This window comes from Oncorhynchus mykiss, chromosome 22, assembly GCF_013265735.2.
Source record: "Oncorhynchus mykiss isolate Arlee chromosome 22, USDA_OmykA_1.1, whole genome shotgun sequence".
Classification (NCBI taxonomy): Eukaryota; Metazoa; Chordata; class Actinopteri; order Salmoniformes; family Salmonidae; genus Oncorhynchus; species Oncorhynchus mykiss.
This window is the reverse complement of record NC_048586.1, coordinates 5,867,986-5,886,483: the sequence shown is the minus strand read 5'-3', so window position 1 is coordinate 5,886,483 and position 18,498 is coordinate 5,867,986. Positions and strand designations below refer to the sequence as shown.

Genomic DNA, 18,498 nt, shown 5'->3' with positions numbered 1-18,498 from the left:
AAACCGTTGAGGCCTAGACGCCATCTTGTTCGGGGCCAACTGCCCATTATGCCAAACCTACGCTCACCAAGTTTCGGCTTCAAAATATTTTCCGTTTTGGAGATAAGGCCACGTCGTGATTCGTGATGTTTTGTACATTTGCAATATGATTGCTTATGCCCTCTTGTGGGATTTACCGGGACAGCGGAAAAATGACTAAAATTTGATTATTTTATAAAACGGAAACCGAATGTCCGAGAGAGTTCGTTTGATGACTTCCCGGTAGATCTGGCCCTGCCGCACGGCCCGACGCCGTCCGCGAATTTTACAAACGTTTTTGGACGTCTAGTAAGGGACCGTACATTTGCAATATGGACTTTCTCACTAACCATATGGCGAATGTCAAAATGTTCCCTTAATGTATGGAAGTGTCGGGACAAGTTGTAGTCTTTCAAGACAGCAATGCTCTCTTGGCACACCAAGCACACAGCTTTCCCTGATACCTCAATAAAGAAATATTTAGTTGTCCACTTTTGCTTGAACACCCTACATTCATTGTCTACTTTCCTTTTCTTTGAAAAACAAAGGCCCTTGCCCAGGCCTGTCCCAGATGTTTCCACTTCACAATAACAGCACTTACAGTTGACTGGGGCAGATCTAGCAGTGCACAAATTTGACTAACTGACTTCTTGGAAAAGTGGCATCCTACAACGGTGCCACGTTGAAAATCACTGAGGTCTTCAGTAAGGCCATTCTACTGCGAATGTTTCTCTATGGAGATTGCATGACCGTGTACTCGATTTTATACACCTATCAGTAATGGGTGTAGCTGAAATAGCCGAATCCACTAATGTGAAAGGGGGTCCACATACTTTTGTATATTGTATCTTGCCATTAAGATTTTGTGCATGGCATGGTTCACATTGGCAAGACAATAGTTGCTAGGTTTCTATATTTACAATGTAGTCTTTATAAAACCAGTATACTGTAGTTCCCTATCCATTGTAATGCATTTCTAAACAATGCAAAACATTTCTAAATATAGAACTCTCTCTTTGTTCAGGCTGAGGGACAGGGAAACGATAAAAACAGACTTGCACCACACAGTGCGTGAGACCAAGGACGGCACTTTTGAAATGACCATCAACTCTGCTCAGAAGTCGGACACGGGAGTGTACACCTGCAAGATCATCAATGAGTATGGAACAGAGCAGTGCGCATGCAAACTGGAGGTGAAAGGTACAGTACAGCAAGGCTGTCTATTTCCAATCCCTCTCTTTGCTGTATGCCAATCAAATAATACAAAACGTTGGATAACATATTTGTTATGTGAGGTACATATAATGCCTTATAACACCTATACTGTGTCATAACACTGACTCTAAGCATAGTAATAAGAGCAGTTGTTCTACCTGCACATTGTTTACGCTACAAAGCTTGGCAGATAGCTTACACTCTTCCATTAAATAATCAGAAGGCATTGGTACCGTTAAGAATCTTTAGTAGAAGACATTTTGTTTGAAAACTGTAATAGATACAGAATGGAGGAACAGTATGAGAAAGTCACTATATACATTCACACAAATGGATACAAATAAAGAACAGTATCTCTATCGCGAGTTAGCAACAAAAACTAGCCTAGCTAAACAACATGACCGTGCAGATATGATGACAATCACAGGAAAGGTACCACTAAACATATACACATAATCTAAGTGTCCATATTCAGTAGCTTAATAACTATGATTTAGCTTTGTCACAAGAGATATCTCAACACTTAAAATAGCTAGATACATCCAAAAACCAAGAAGCTAAACCAGGAATACGTCTTTCCCGAAGCGGATCCTTTGTTCGAACTCCACCCTGGACATGAGTTCTTATCTCGGAGGAAGACCCAAAACAACGCAGTCGCAGCAGGAGAGGCAGACGGAACGGCCTACTGGTCATACTCAGAAGGCGAGCACACCATCCACCGCTTCCGAGGATATTAATCGCCAATGTCCAATCTCTAGATAACAAGGTGGACGAAAATAGGCCCCGAGTTGCCTTCCAGAGAGACATCAGAGATTGTAACATTCTCTTTTTCACGGAAACATGGCTCACTCGGGACATGTTGTCAGAGTTGGTACAGCCACCCGATTTCTTAATGCATCGTGCCGACAGAAACAAACATCTCTCTGGTAAGAAGATGGGCGGGGGTCTGTGCCTTATGATTAATGACTCATGGTGTAATCACAACAACACACAGGAACTCAAGTCCTTTTGTTCACCTGACCGAGTATTCCTTACAATCAAATGCCAAACGCATTATCTTCCAAGAGAATTCTCTTCGATTGTAGTCACAGCCGCGCATATCCCCCCAAGCAGATACCTCGTCAGCCCTGAATGAACTTTACTGGACTCTATGTAAACTGGAAACCATATATCCTGAGGCTGCATTTATTGTAGCTAGGAATTTTAACAAAGCTAACCTGAGAACAAGACTTTCTAAAATCTATCAGCATATAGATTGCGCGACACGAGCTGGTAGAATTCTGCATCATTACTCCTCTAACTTCCGCGAGGCAAACAAAGCCCTCCCCCGCCCTGCATTCTGCAAATCTGACCATGACTCCATTTTGTTGCTCCCAGCCTATAGACAGAAACTAAAACAGGAAATGCCCATGCTCAGGTCCATCCAACGCTGGTTTGACCAATCGGATTCCACGCTTCAAGATTGCTTCAATCACTTGGACTGGGATATGTTCCGAATAACCTCAGACAATAACAATATCGCTGACTTGGTGAGCGAGTTTATTAGCAAGTGCATCGGCGATGTTGTACCCACTATGAATATTAAAACCTTTCATAACCAGACACCGTGGATTGATGGCAGCATTCGCACAAAACTGAAAGCGCGAACCACCGCTTTTAGTCATGGAAATGCGACAGGAAACATGACCGAATACAAACAGAGCAGCTGTTCCCTCCGCAAGGCAATCAAACAAGCAAAGCGTCAATATAGAGACAAAGTAGAGTCGCAAATCAACGACTCAAACACGAGACGTACTGTATGTGGCAGGGTCTACAGTCAATCACGGATTACAAAAAGAAACCCAGCCCCGTCGCGGACATCGACGCCTTGCTCCCAGACAAATTAAACAACTTCTTTGCTCACTTTGAGGACAATACAGTGCCACTGACACTGCCCGCTACCAAAGCCTGTGGGCTCTCCTTCTCCGTGGCTAACTTGAGTAAAACATTTACACCTGTTAACCCTCGCAAGGCTTCCGGCTCAGACGGCATCCCTAGCTGCGTCCTCAGAGCATATGCAGACAACCTGTCTGGTGTGTTTACGGACATATTCAATCCATCCCTATCCAGTCTGCTGTCCCCACATTCTTCAAGATGGCCACCATTGTTCCTGTTCCCAAGAAAGCTACAGTAACTGAACTAAATGACTATCATCCCGTTGCACTCACTTCCGTCATCATGAAGTGCTTTGAGAGGATCACATCACCTCCACCCAATCTGTTACCCTAGACCCACTCCAATTTGCTTACCGCTCCAATAGGTCCACTGACGATGCAATTGCCAACACACTGCCCTATCCCATCAGGACAAGAGGAATACCTATGTAAGAATGCTTTTCATTGACTACAGCTCAGCATTTAACACCATAATACCCTCCAAACTTGTCATTAAGCTCAAGACACTGACCCCGCCCTGTGCAACTGGGTCCTGGACTTTGACGGGCCGCCCCAGGTGGTAAAGGTAGGAAACAACATCTCCACCCCGTTGATCCTCAACACTGGGGCCCCACAAGGGTGCGTTCTCAGCCCTCTCCTGTACTCCCTATTCACCCATGACTGCGTGCCATGCACGCCTCCAACTCAATCATAAAGATTGCAGATGACACTACAATGGTAGGCTTGATTACCAACAATGACGAGATGGACTACAGGGAGGAGGTGAGGGCCCTCGGAGTGTGGTGTCAGGAAAATAACCTCTCACTCAACGTCAACAAATCAAAGGAGATGATCGTGAACTTCAGGAAACAGCAGAGAGAGCACCTCCCCATCCACATCTACGGGACAGTAGTGGAGTAGGTAGAACGTTTTAAGTTCCCCGGCGTACATATCAAAGACAAACTGAAATGGTCCGCCCACAAACACATTGTGTTGAAGAAAGCACAACAACGTCTCTTCAACCTCAGGAGGCTGAAGAAATTTGGCTTGTCACCTAAAACACTCACAAATATTTACAGATGCACAATCGAGAGCATCCTGTCGGGTTGTATCACCGCCTGGTACGGCAAATGCACCATCCTCAACCGCAAGGCTCTCCAGAGGGTAGTGCTGTCTGCACAACGCATCACCAGGGGCAAAATACCTGCCCTCCAGGACACCTACAGCACCCGATGTCACAGGAAGGCCAAAAAGATAATCAAGGACAACAACCACCCGAGTCACTACCTGTTCACCCTGCTATCATCCAGAAGGCGAGGTCAGTACAGGTGCATCAAAGCTGGGAACAAGACACTGAAAAACAGCTTCTACGTCAAGGCCATCAGACTGTTAAATAGCCATCACTAACATAGAGAGGCTACTGCCAACATACACACTCAAATCAATAGCCACTTTAATAAATGGACTTTACAAAGGTATCACTAGTCACTTTAAATAACGCCACTTTAATAATGTTTACATATTATATTACTCATCTCATATGTCCAGTATATACTGTATTCTATACCATCTACTGCATCTCACCTATGCTGCACAGCCATCGCCCATCCATATATTTATATGTAAATATCCTTATTCATCCCTTTATATTTGTGTGTATCATGTAGTTGTTGTGAATTTGTTAGATTACTTGTTAGATATTACTGCATTGTCAAAACAAGAAGCACAAGCATTTCGCTACACATTAACATCTGCATGTGACCAATAACGTTTTATTTGATTTGGATTTGATTTGATATTTGGCGTGGACTATGGCCAAGCAGTAGCCTGTGAGGAGTTGGGTTAATAAACTGTGAATTTGTAAACTCAAACCTCTGTCTGGACAATTGGTCCTTTATGATCTAGCCAGGTCATTACAGTATAGATACCTTCCTGTATGATGGCTTTTCTCTTCCATTTCCATTTCAACATATTTTACCAGATATGATGTGTTATATTCTCCTACTTGAATTTCACATTTCCACAAACTTCAAATTGTTTCCTTTCAAATGGTATCAATAATATGCATATCCTTGCTTCAGGTCCTGAGCTACAGGCAGTTAGATTTGGGTATGTCATTTTAGGCGAAAATTTGAAAAGAAATTGTCAGATCCTTATGAGGTTTTAATTAATAGAAAGTTATTCAAGTGAAAGTCAGCCAGTAAAATACTACTTGAATAAAAGTTTTAAAGTATTTGGTCTAAAATATACTTAAATATCAAAAGTAGAAGTAAAAGTATAAATCATTTAAAAATCCTTATATTAAGCAATAATTTTCTTGTTTCTAAAATATACAGATAGCCACTCCAACACTCCAACACATTATTTACAAAAGATGAATTTGTGTTTAGTGAGTCCGCCAGACCATAGGCAGTAGGTATGATCACATATTCTCTTGATAAGTGTGTGAATTTCACAATTTTCTTGTCCTGCTAAAAGTACAATATTTTATATGGGAATGTAGTGAAGCAAAAGTAAAAGTTGTCAAAAATATAAATAGCAAAGTACAGATACCCCAAAAAACTACTTAAGTAGTATTTTAAAGTATTTTTACTTAAGTACTTTACACCACTGCTTATGAGATTCAAATCCATGATTATTGCACAACTTTGAAAACGCAGGTGATATATTAACAGATAACGAATGAGACACAGATTTGACAAAATATTCTCTCTTGTCCTGTGTATCCTCTAGTGCCATCAGTGGAGCCAGGCCTAACAATTATCCGTCCAGTGATGGACATCACAGCGGACGCAGGTGAAACGGTTATGTTAGATTGCCACATAATTGGACCACTGGACACAGACGTCGATTGGCTTGCAGATGGTAAACTAATCCAGCCATCTCTGCTCAACTGCAAAATGCATTTTGACGGGAAAAGGTGCATGCTGCTCCTCAACTCAGTGCACGAGGACAACAGTGGCACCTATATGTGCAAGCTGACCTCGGCCAAAGGTAAACTCTTAACTGCACCGTCATCTGCTTCGCTTGTCCTCTTCACTTCTGTGGTTTAGAATAACCAAACATATAGATTAACCAAAAGATAAATTAGCTTATATATATTATTGTATACATATACAGTATCATATCATATAGATGATAACATGTAAGTCATCAACTTCCCAGAATCAAACTGGAGTTCTTGAAATGAGTTGAATGACCTTTTGAATTAATAAAACCGGTACTGTAAATGTTTTACTTAATTTTCAACTTTATTTTCAAGTTTGTTTCTTTAAGTAGGCCTTGTTTTGTTTTAGAGGTACTGACTTTAAGTGGCCAACTCAAAGTCATCCCTTCCATCAAGCCCCTTTTCACCCGCAAGCTGGATGCCTTAGAGGTGATTGAGGGACGTAACGCCCGCTTTGACTGCAGGGTCAGCGGAACACCACCTCCAAAAGTCCGCTGGAGACATTTTGGTAGGAGACCCATTTTCATCACGTTCACCCAGCCAAATAATTTCCTAAAATAGCCTACTATTTGAAAGTATTTTCAACTACTTATTTCAAACACTATTTTCAAATACATGGGTTAAATGCATGTGAGTGTATTTGAGTATTTTAAAATACATGCCAATACTTTCCAAGTTTATTTCCGAATACATTTCAACAACTAACTACTTCCAGATCTATGTAAAAGTAATTCAAATATGTTATATAGTATTTGAACCCAGATCTGGCAGGTACACAATGTTACATAGTAATTACTACAGTTATATTTGTTTGTGGCATGCACAATTTCAAGGTTTCGCAAATAAAATCACTGTGCAGACAATGTCTCAATGTCTGTATGTCCTCTTTTCTCCCCAGACCATACACTGGTAGAGAGTGACAATGTGCAGATCTTACAAGAGGGAGGACGTCACTCCCTCATAATCTCTCATGTCACCAACGACGATGAGGGCTTCTACACAGTCATCGCTTGCAATCCACATGGCGATGCCGAGAGTGCCGCTGAACTCTATGTCCAGGAGCCCAAACCTGCTATGTCATCTCAAATGTAGGAACACACTTACCACCTACATTCCTCACCATATGTATTTGGACAGTGAAGCTACATTTGTAATTTTGGCTCTGTACTCCAGCATTTTGGATTTGAAATATGACAGCGACAGTACAGAATTCCACCTTTTATTTTAGGGTATTTTCATATATATCTGTTTTACCATTTAGACATCAAATCACTTTAACTTTGTGTCTCCCATTTGAAGAAATAATAAGTATTTGGGTAAATGTTCTATAGTGTGTTAAAGTAGTCAAAACTTTAGTATTGGTTTTATAATCATTGCCTGTAGTGACTACATCAAGGTTGTGACTCTACAAATACGGTTGGTGCATTTGCAGTTTGTTTTGGGTCATGTCTTGTCCAATAGTAACTGAATGGTGAATTATGTCAGGTGTCATTTTGGAGTGAGAATAAAGTGAGAATAAAACATGTTTCTAAACACTCTTATGTTCATTTGGATGCTGCCATGATCATGACAAATGCTGAATGAATCATGAATAATGAAGAGTGAGAAAGTTACAGAGGCACAAATATCATTATTCATCATTATTCATGATCCGTTTATGAATTTTCTTAATCGTGGCAGCATCAGGAAGAATTTAGAGGTGCTCAGAAACATCCTCTCTGCACATTTGGAAATAAAATTACTCCAGGCACCATTCACCAATAAGTTACTATTGTGCAAGACATGTCCCAGAATATACCCAAAACAGTCTGCAAATGCACCCAACGAGATGTCAAGCTTGATGTAGTCATTGGGTGCAAGTGATTTGGGACCAAGCACTAACCTTTAGACTAGTTTAAAACTTATTTGGGATTGGTGTCCCGTCCACGGGACAGTTGAGCTAACATAGGCTAATGCGATTAGCATAAGGATGTAAGTAACAAGAACATTTCCCAGGACATAGACATTTCTGATATTTGCAGAAAGCTTAAATTCTTGTTAATCTAGCTGCACTGTCCAATTTACCGTAGCTATTACAGTGAAAGAATACCATGCTATTGTTTGAGGAGAGTGCAACATTTTGAACATGAAAAGTTATTAATAAACAAATTAGGCACATTTGAGCAGTCTTAATGCAACATCTTGAACAGAAATGCAATGGTTCATTGGAACGTTTCACATACACTGCTGCCATCTAGTGGCCAAAATCTAAATTGCATGATGATGGTACAAAAAAATACAAAAGAACAGTTGTTTTTTCTTTAGTTTATCTTTTACCAGATCTATTGTGTTATATTCTCTTACATTTCTTTCACATTTAATTTGTCCAAATACTCCAAGTGATTTCTTCAAATGGGGGGGACTAGATACTGTATATCGCGTGGGGGAGACTGGGGTCAATTGTAACACCTTCAATTTCTCCTAACAGAAACTTGCTAGAGTGACAAAACTCAGTACATGCCCATTAAAGTTCTCTCCCTGCTTGAAAAGTTTCAGCCAAATATCTCACCATTTGCTAATTTTATGGGCAAATGTTTTTTTTTTTAGGTGTGTAAGTAGTTTGTTCCACTGGCTGTACATTTTTTACACTATCCTGAGCCTTAATGTCCAAGAATTCAAACTAACATAATTTTAATCACTTTATATTTGTTTAACATTGACATGATTGACATGTGTCACTATTGTTTCCTCTTGCTAGGCACATGATGTTCTGCCATGGCTGCTAGGGTTGGGGGGAATTGTAACACAGTGTGAAAATGACCCTGAGTCAAGAAGCCAAATGATGAAAACAAGTTATTTTAACTTTAAGATAGTATGAATTATACAAATAATTGTGTAATTGTCACAATTCAATATTCTTGGGGTCATGTAGAGTGCCAAAGGAGTTGTAAACATATATGACCTGGGCACCATTAGACTATTCAATATATTGTGAGAGGAACCGAACCAAACAGGGGTGTTACTGTAAATATTGGTTACATACATAAAAATAATTATTTCTTGCAAAATCATTACATACAGTGGGGCAAAAAAGTATTTAGTCAGCGACCAATTGTGCAAGTTCTCCCACTTAAAAAGATGAGAGAGGCCTGTAATTTTCATCATAGGTACGTACACTTCAACTATGACAGACAAAATGAGAATAAAAAATGAAAATTAATTAATTTGCAAATTATGGTGGAAAATAAGTATTTGGTCACCGACAAACAAGCAAGATTTCTGGCTCTCACAGACCTGTAACTTCCTGTCCACAACCTGTCCACAACCTCAAACAGTCACACTCCAAACTCTACTATGGCCAAGATCAAAGAGCTGTCAAAGGACACCAGAAACAAAATTGTAGACCTGCACCAGGCTGGGAAGACTGAATCTGCAATAGGTAAGCAGCTTGGTTTGAAGAAATTAAATCCTGCAGTGCCAGACGTGTCCCCCTGCTTAAGCCAGTACATGTCCAGGCCCGTCTGAAGTTTGCTAGAGAGCATTTGGATGATCCAGAAGAAGATTGGGAGAATGTCATATGGTCAGATGAAACCAAAATAGAACTTTTTAGTAAAACTCAACTCGTCGTGTTTGGAGGACAAAGAATGCTGAGTTGCATCCAAAGAACGCCATACCTACTGTGAAGCATGGGGGTGGAAACATCATGCTTTGGGGCTGTTTTTCTGCAAAGGGACCTGGACGACTGATCCGCATAAAGGAAAGAATGAATGGGGCCATGTATCGTGAGATTTTGAGTAAAAACCTCCTTCCATCAGCAAGGGCATTGAAGATGAAACGTGGCTGGGTCTTTCAGCATGACAATGATCCCAAACACACCGCCCAGGCAATGAAGGAGTTGCTTCGCAAGAAGCATTTCAAGGTCCTGGTGTGGCCTAGCCAGTCTCCAGATCTCAACCCCATAGAAAATCTTTGGAGGGAAATGAAAGTCCGTGTTGCCCAGCAACAGCCCCAAAACATCATTGCTCTAGAGGAGATCTGCATGGAGGAATGGGCCAAAATACCAGCAACAGTGTGTGAAAACCTTGTGAAGACTTACAGAAAACGTTTGACCTCTGTCATTGCCAACAAAGGGTATATAACAAAGTATTGACATAAACTTTTGTTATTGACCAAATACTTACTTTCCACCATAATTTGCAAATAAAGTCCTAAAAAATCCTACAATGTGATTTTCTGGATTTCTTTTAGTCATTTTGTCTGTCATAGTTGAAGAGTACCTATGATGAAAATTACAGGCCTCTCTCATCTTTTTAAGTGGGAGAACTTGCACAATTGGTGGCTGACTAAATACTTTTTTGCCCCACTGTATGTCTATGATGATATGATAGTTCATAAACGTTAATGTTTTTTAAAAGTTAATTGAGTTTATTTGGTTTATTTCTTAGGCATTCCATTTGACCCCAGTTACTGTTACAATTGCCCCTGGCATGGGGGCAAATGTAACATCAGGACTATTCAGATTAAAATCAATATTTTGATCCGACCGTTTTATGCACAGACCTAAATCAAATCAAATGTTATTTGTCACATGCTTTGTAAACTACAGGTGCAGACTAACATTGAAACGCTTACTTAAGGGTACCTTTTCAACAATGCTGAGTTAAACATAAAAATAAAATACAAATACAAATATTGACACCAGGAAGAAATACATAGTGAATAATGAATAACAATAACTAGTAAAAAATAACGTGGCTACAGTGCCTTGCGAAAGTATTCGGCCCCCTTGAACTTTGCGACCTTTTGCCACATTTCAGGCTACAAACATAAAGATATAAAACTGTATTTTTTTGTGAAGAATCAACAACAAGTGGGACACAATCATGAAGTGGAACGACATTTATTGGATATTTCAAACGTTTTTAACAAATCAAAAACTGAACAATTGGGCGTGCAAAATTATTCAGCCCCTTTACTTTCAGTGCAGCAAACTCTCTCCAGAAGTTCAGTGAGGATCTCTGAATGATCCAATGTTGACCTAAATGACTAATGATGATAAATACAATCCACCTGTGTGTAATCAAGTCTCCGTATAAATGCACCTGCACTGTGATAGTCTCAGAGGTCCGTCAAAAGCGCAGAGAGCATCATGAAGAACAAGGAACACACAAGGCAGGTCCGAGATACTGTTGTGAAGAAGTTTAAAGCTGGATTTGGATACAAAAAGATTTCCCAAGCTTTAAACATCCAAAGGAGCACTGTGCAAGCGATAATATTGAAATGGAAGGAGTATCAGACCACTGCAAATCTACCAAGACCTGGCCGTCCCTCTAAACTTTCAGCTCATACAAGGAGAAGACTGATCAGAGATGCAGCCAAGAGGCCCATGATCACTCTGGATGAACTGCAGAGATCTACAGCTGAGGTGGGAGACTCTGTCCATAGGACAACAATCAGTCGTATATTGCACAAATCTGTCCTTTATGGAAGAGTGGCAAGAAGAAAGCCATTTCTTAAAGATATCCATAAAAAGTGTTGTTTAAGGTTTGCCACAAGCCACCTGGGAGACACACCAAACATGTGGTGTGCTCTGGTCTGGTCAGATGAAACCAAAATTGAACTTTTTGGCAACAATGCAAAACGTTATGTTTGGCGTAAAAGCAACACAGCTGAACACACCATCTCCACTGTCAAACATGGTGGTGGCAGCATCATGGTTTGGGCCTGCTTTTCTTCAGCAGGGACAGGGAAGATGGTTAAAATTGATGGGAAGATGGATGGAGCCAAATACAGGACCATTCTGGAAGAAAACCTGATGGAGTCTGCAAAAGACCTGAGACTGGGACGGAGATTTGTCTTCCAACAAGACAATGATCCAAAACATAAAGCAAAATCTACAATGGAATGGTTCAAAAATAAACATATCCAGGTGTTAGAATGGGCAAGTCAAAGTCCAGACCTGAATCCAATCGAGAATCTGTGGAAAGAACTGAAAACTGCTGTTCACAAATGCTCTCCATCCAACCTCACTGAGCTCGAGCTGTTTTGCAAGGAGGAATGGGAAAAAATGTCAGTCTCTCGACGTGCAAAACTGATAGAGACATACCCCAAGCGACTTACAGCTGTAATCGCAGCAAAAGGTGGCGCTACAAAGTATTAACTTAAGGGGGCTGAATAATTTTGCACGCCCAATTTTTCAGTTTTTGATTTGTTAAAAAAGTCTGAAATATCCAATAAATGTCGTTCCACTTCATGATTGTGTCCCACTTGTTGTTGATTCTTCACAAAAAAATACAGTTTTATATCTTTATGTTTGAAGCCTGAAATGTGGCAAAAGGTCGCAAAGTTCAAGGGGGCCGAATACTTTCGCAAGGCACTGTATATACAGGGAGTACCAGTACCGAGTCAATGTGCAGGTGTACATGGTAATTGAGGTAGCTACAGTGCCTTGCGAAAGTATTCGGCCCCCTTGAACTTTGCGACCTTTTGCCACATTTCAGGCTTCAAACATAAAGATATAAAACTGTATTTTTTTGTGAAGAATCAACAAGTGGGACACAATCATAAAGTGGAACGACATTTATTGGATATTTCAAACTTTTTTAACAAATCAAAAATTGAAAAATTGGGCTTTTATAGCAGCCAAGGGGGGACCAACTCCATAGTATTGCCAATTATTTTGGAATGACATGTTCGACAATCAGGTGTCCACATACACTACATGACAAAAAGTATGTATGAAAATCCCCTCAAATAAAACATTCTCCACTATTGTGTCATATTGATCAAATGCTGGAGAATAGAGACAATTTAAGTTTTAGCTTCACTGTCTAAATACAACATTTTGAAATAATCTAGCCTAGATTTCACAATCCATATTAAGCACATTCAACAAGTTGCTCTCTCTCTCTCTCTCTCCAACAACTCCCTCACTCTTTTTCATTTTCCTCCCTCCCTGCTCTCCTCCCTCCAAAGGGTGAAGCTAGAGAAGATGCCGTCCATCCCGGAGGAGCCTGAGGTGCTGGTCAACGAGGTTGAGCGCTTCATCATGCCTGACTTTGTCAAACCACTGTACGACCTGGACGTGATTGAGGGCAAGGAGGCCGTGCTCAAGTGCAAGGTGGCCGGCCTGCCGTACCCCTCAATCGTGTGGTTCCACAATGGCAAGAAGATCGACAGCATGGAGGACAGGAAATTGACACAGTGTGAGTTGAGATTAGTACTTTATTAGTGCAGCTATATACACCTTAGCCAAATACATTTATACTCAGTTTTTCACAATTCCTGACATTTAATCCAAGTAAAAATTCCTTGTTTTAGGTCAGTTAGGATCATCCCTTTATTTTAAGAATGTAAAATGTCAGAATGATAATATAGAGAATGATTTATTTCAGCTTCGATTTATTTAATCACATTCCCAGTGGGTCAGAAGGTTACATACACTCAATTTGGTAGCATTGCCTTTAAATTGTTTAACTTGGGTCAAACGTTTCGGGTAGCCTTCCAGATGCTTCCCAAAATAAGTTGGGTGAATTTTGGCCCATTCCTCCTGACAGAGCAGGTGTAACTGAGTCAGGTTTGTAGGCCTCCATGCTCGCTCAAGCTTTTTCACTTCTGCCCACAAATGTTCTATGAGATTGAGGTCAGGGCTTTGTGATGGCCACTCCAATACCTTGACTTTGTTGTCCTTAAGCCATTTTGCCACAACTTTGGAAGTATGCTTGGGGTCATTGTTCATTTGGAAGACCCATTTGAGAGCAAGCTTTAATTTCCTGACTGATGTCTTGAGATGTTGCTTCAATATGTCCAGATCATTTTCCCACCCCATGAAGCCATATATTTTGTGAAGTGCACAAGTCCCTCTTGCAGCAAAGCACCCCCACAACATGATGCTGCCACACCCGTGCTTTACGGTTCAGATGGGGTTCTTCGGCTTGCAAGCCTCCCCCTTTGTCCTCCAAACATAACGATGGTCATTATGGTAAAACAGTTTCTCCAAAAGGTACGATCTTTGTCCCCATGTGCAGGTGCAAACCGTAGTCTGGCTTTTTTTGGCGATTTTGGAGCAGTGGCTTCTTCCTTGCTAAGCGGCCTTTCAGGTAATGACGATATAGGACTCGTTTTACTGTGGATATAGATACTTTTGTACCCGTTTCCTCCAGCATCTTCACAAGGTAATTTGTTGTTGTTCTGGGATTGATTTGCACTTTTCACACCAAAGTACATTAATCTCTAGGAGACGGAACACATCTCCTTCCTGAGCAGTATGACGGCTGCGTGGACTCATGGTGTTTATACTTGCGTACTATTGTTTGTATAGATGAAAGTGGTACCTTCAGGCTTTTGGAAATTGCTCCAAGGATGAACCAGACTTGTGGAGGTCTACAATTTTTTGCTGAGGTCTTGGCTGAATTCTTTACCCATGATGTTAAGTAACGGTGCACTGAGTTTGAAGGTAGGCCTTGAAATACATCCGCAGGTAAACCTCCAATTGACTCAAATTATGTCAATTAGCTTATCAGAAGCTTTTAAAGCCATGACATCATTTTCTGGAATTTTCCAAGCTGTTTAAAGGCACAGTCAACTTAGTGTATCTAAACTTCTGACCAACTGTAATTGTGATACACTGAATAATAAGTGAAATAATCTGTCTGTAAACAATTGTTGGAAAAATTACTTTTGTCATGTACAAAGTATATGTCCTAACTGACTTGCCAAAACTATAGTTTGTTAACAAGACATTTGTTTAGTGGTTGAAAAATGAGTTTTAATGATTCCAACCTAAGTGTATGTAAACTTCCGTCTTCAACTGTAAGTCCAACTGCGACTTTCATACACTTGCACATCACAACATATTGTAAAATTGTCCAAAATTAAATGCACCATAATTTATAGATAGTGTTCCTATATTTGATTAATCAGTTGTTGTACAGCAATGTTTTTTGGGAAACATCTTGAACGCTAACAACAGACTTTTAGCAGGATATAATGATTAGCTTAACGCTATGATGCACTTTGGGAAACTCACACCTGTGCTGTTCCTCTCTTCCAGTCAGAGACATCCACAGCCTGGTCATCAGCCCTGTCTGCAATGCTCACGGAGGGGTGTACAAGAGTGTCATCTCCAACAAGGTGGGCAAAGCCACTTGCTATGCCCATCTATTTGTGACTGGTGAGGAATCCCAGATTACTTTTTGTTAATACTTACAGTACTTGAAGCTGTTAGGTTTTCTGAGTAAATAACCCACGGACACTAGTGAAGCTTAACCAAGTTTAATTCTTCCCAAATGGTCTACACAGCTGTATTCAGGCATAGACATGTTTCCACCACTACAAATATATATACTCCACTTTAGGAAATAATTACATCTTATGGTTCGACAGGAAGAGGGAAAAGGGTAATGAACCATAATTTCTCCCTTCAGGGGATCTGACCTGACCTCAACCCCTCCTTTGCCTAATCCACAGATGTCCATATGCTTCTTCTATAGCAATCCTGTGACATCCAACACATTCCAAAGCCATCTGTCTTTCTACAGAGAACCATTAACCTCTGACATAAAAACCAGTCTCTTCCACTCCTTTTCTACTATGCTTATGCGTATAGCAATGTTCAAAGTTCACCCCGAATCCAACAGTCCCTCCTTTTGAAAAATAGCTTCCTAATGTTAAATTTACGTAAACTTGGAAATTACTTCAAAAAATGATAATAATACATGAATTAATATCCTGTCTGGGATAGGCGTTCCGCTAGCGACCGACCTCGACAACATCCAGTGAAATTGCAGAGCGTCAAGTTCAAAATACAGAAATACTCATAATAAACATTCATAAAAGATACAAGTGTTATACATCGGCTTAAAGATTAACTTCTTGTTAATCCAGCCGCTGTGTCAGATTTCAAAAATGCTTTACGGCGAAAGCATACCATGCAATTATCTAAGGACAGCGCCCCCTGTTTGCATACAAACATTTTCAAGCCAAGTAAAGTCACGAAAGACAGAAAGAGTGATAAAATGAATCACTTACCTTTGATGATCTTCATCTGGTTGCAGTCACAAGAGCTGTTACACAAAAAAAAATAATTTTGTTCGATAAAGTCCCTCTTTATATCCCAAATCTCAGTTTTTTTGGAGAGTTTTGTTCAGTAATCCACTGGCTCAAAGGCGGTCACAACATGCAGACAAACACATCCTAATAGTACCAGTAAAGGTCGTCAAAAATCGCTGAAGTTGGAGACTTTTATCTCCCTCACCAACTTCAAACAATAGCTATCTGAGCAGCTAACCGATCGCTGCAGCTGTACATAGTCTATTGGTAAAAAGCCCACCCATTTTCACCTACCTCATTCCCATACTGTTTTTATTTATTTACTTTTCTGCTCTTTTGCACACCAATATCTCTACCTGTACATGACCATCTGATCATTTATCACTCCAGTGTTAATCTGCAAAATTGTAATTATTCGCCTACCTCCTCATGCCTTTTGCACACATTGTATATAGACTCCCCCTTTTTTTCTACTGTGTTATTGACTTGTTAATTGTTTACTCCATGTGTAACTCTGTGTTGTCTGTTCACACTGCTATGCTTTATCTTGGCCAGGTTGCAGTTGCAAATGAGAACTTGTTCTCAACTAGCCTACCTGGTTAAATAAAGGTGAAATAAAAAAAAATAAAAAAAAACCCATGTCAAACGATGTTTAGAATTAATCCTCAGGTTGGCTATTGTCTAAATAATTGCTAATATTTAAACCGGACAATAGCTTATTCAATAGAAAGGAAAAACAATGAAAGGTGCGCAATCAGTCAGGTGCGCAAACCAGCTCTGCTTCATTCTACTGTCCACTTACAAAATGGTCTCATTCTTCCTCATTTTTCAGAATTCAAGCCTGAAACAATGTCTAAAGACTGTTGATATCTAGTGGAAGCCATAGGAACTGCAAGCTTGGTACTAACCCATTACATATGGTATAGGCATTCAATTCAAAAGTACCCACAAATATCCCACTGGATGGATTTTCCTCAGGTTTAGCTTCTGGGCTTGAGTATCAGGCAATTTACTTTGGGAACCTCAGTCATCCAAATTTCCGAATACTGCCCCCTATCCCTAAAAAGCTATGCTTTCACATCAATGCCTTCACATCAATGCCTTCAACATGTTTTTTAGGGTACAATTACCCCAACATCTATCCCCTTTCATTTGATGCATTAACCAATAAAGCAGCTAACCCAACCCAGCTATGATGTTTAAAGTTGCTCCCAGACCCAACCCATCTGCATGTCTTACAGTGGAATCTAGTCTCTCTCTCTCTCTTTCGCTCTGCTTCCTCTGTCATGGTGTCTTCAAGCTCACCCATTATGCAGTTGGACCTCACTTCATGTGAGAACTATGCACCCCCCCAAGGAGAGACATGACAATCTTTACGGCTGCAGGTGCTGTAAGGAGTACTGTGTGTAGACCAAACCAACGCTGTCCCAACACCCCCGCCTGGTGTATCTTGATGTACACTCAATCTCCAGAATTCAGCCCATGCCCTTGGTTATCTCTGCTTTCACCTGAGGATATACACACTGCAACACATGGGTCATTTCCTGACCACATAGACTCTTCTCTTATGGCATGATCACTAATTTGTGACATTTTTGAATAACAGCCTCCCCTGTACTCCCATTGGTCTCTCAATTACCAGTTACTAATCCATGTGGCATGAGTCCTCATAAACTGATATCCCAACAATGCTAATAAAGTAACCCCTGCTACTACTAGTGTTCACCGGGTATTAGAAATTGGGAAAAGATTAATTAGTTGGGAAGAATATCCAACAGTCACAGGTTTCTTGAAAGTTTACTATAGTGTCTGAAATGCCACCACTATCTCTTCTACTCTCACCATGATCTTAATTTTTGAGCCCCCATAGATCTCTACTGCAGCCATGATCTGGGTATGTGTAATGGTCAATTAAATCCCCATATTGTGTACAGTTAGCTGTCCTCCTATGAGCGATCTCCTGTAATAATATGCAGTCTATGGGAATGATACTCCTCTATCATTCCATCTAACCCATAACACGCTAGCCACTAGTCACTACTCCAAAAAAACTTTCATGGTTGACACTTAGAGATAAGGTTTCTGGAGCCTCCCAACGGCCAAATACATTTTAGCAGCGCCCCCACCCCACACCGTTCTGCAGCAACTCTCTCTCACTGTGTCCAAATCATAACTAAAACATTTTATAGATTATCCAACCCAAATAAAAAATGACAGCCCTTAGTGCTTACTTTGAGTATAGGACTCGAATCCCAGCTTCTCGGTTTTATATAATTTTAATTTGTTACCTTTAGAATCCATTCCCCTGGCATTTTGACTAGAATCTTCAACCAAAATGCATTTTCCTTTGGCATATTTAGCCAATTTCTCATCGTA

General features: G+C 40.4%; 1 protein-coding gene across 1 annotated transcript in view; it reads left to right on the top strand.

Annotated features, from left to right (window-relative positions):
* LOC110501283 (striated muscle preferentially expressed protein kinase) overlaps window positions 1-18,498 on the top strand; it is a 94,774-nt gene that overhangs the window by 13,903 nt on the left and 62,373 nt on the right. The window contains exons 6-11 of the mRNA XM_036959578.1: window positions 1,043-1,218; window positions 5,880-6,140; window positions 6,443-6,601; window positions 6,992-7,181; window positions 13,048-13,277; window positions 15,125-15,244. Coding sequence (XP_036815473.1) covers window positions 1,043-1,218; window positions 5,880-6,140; window positions 6,443-6,601; window positions 6,992-7,181; window positions 13,048-13,277; window positions 15,125-15,244 — 1,136 coding nt within the window. The remainder of the gene's footprint in view (window positions 1-1,042; window positions 1,219-5,879; window positions 6,141-6,442; window positions 6,602-6,991; window positions 7,182-13,047; window positions 13,278-15,124; window positions 15,245-18,498) is intronic.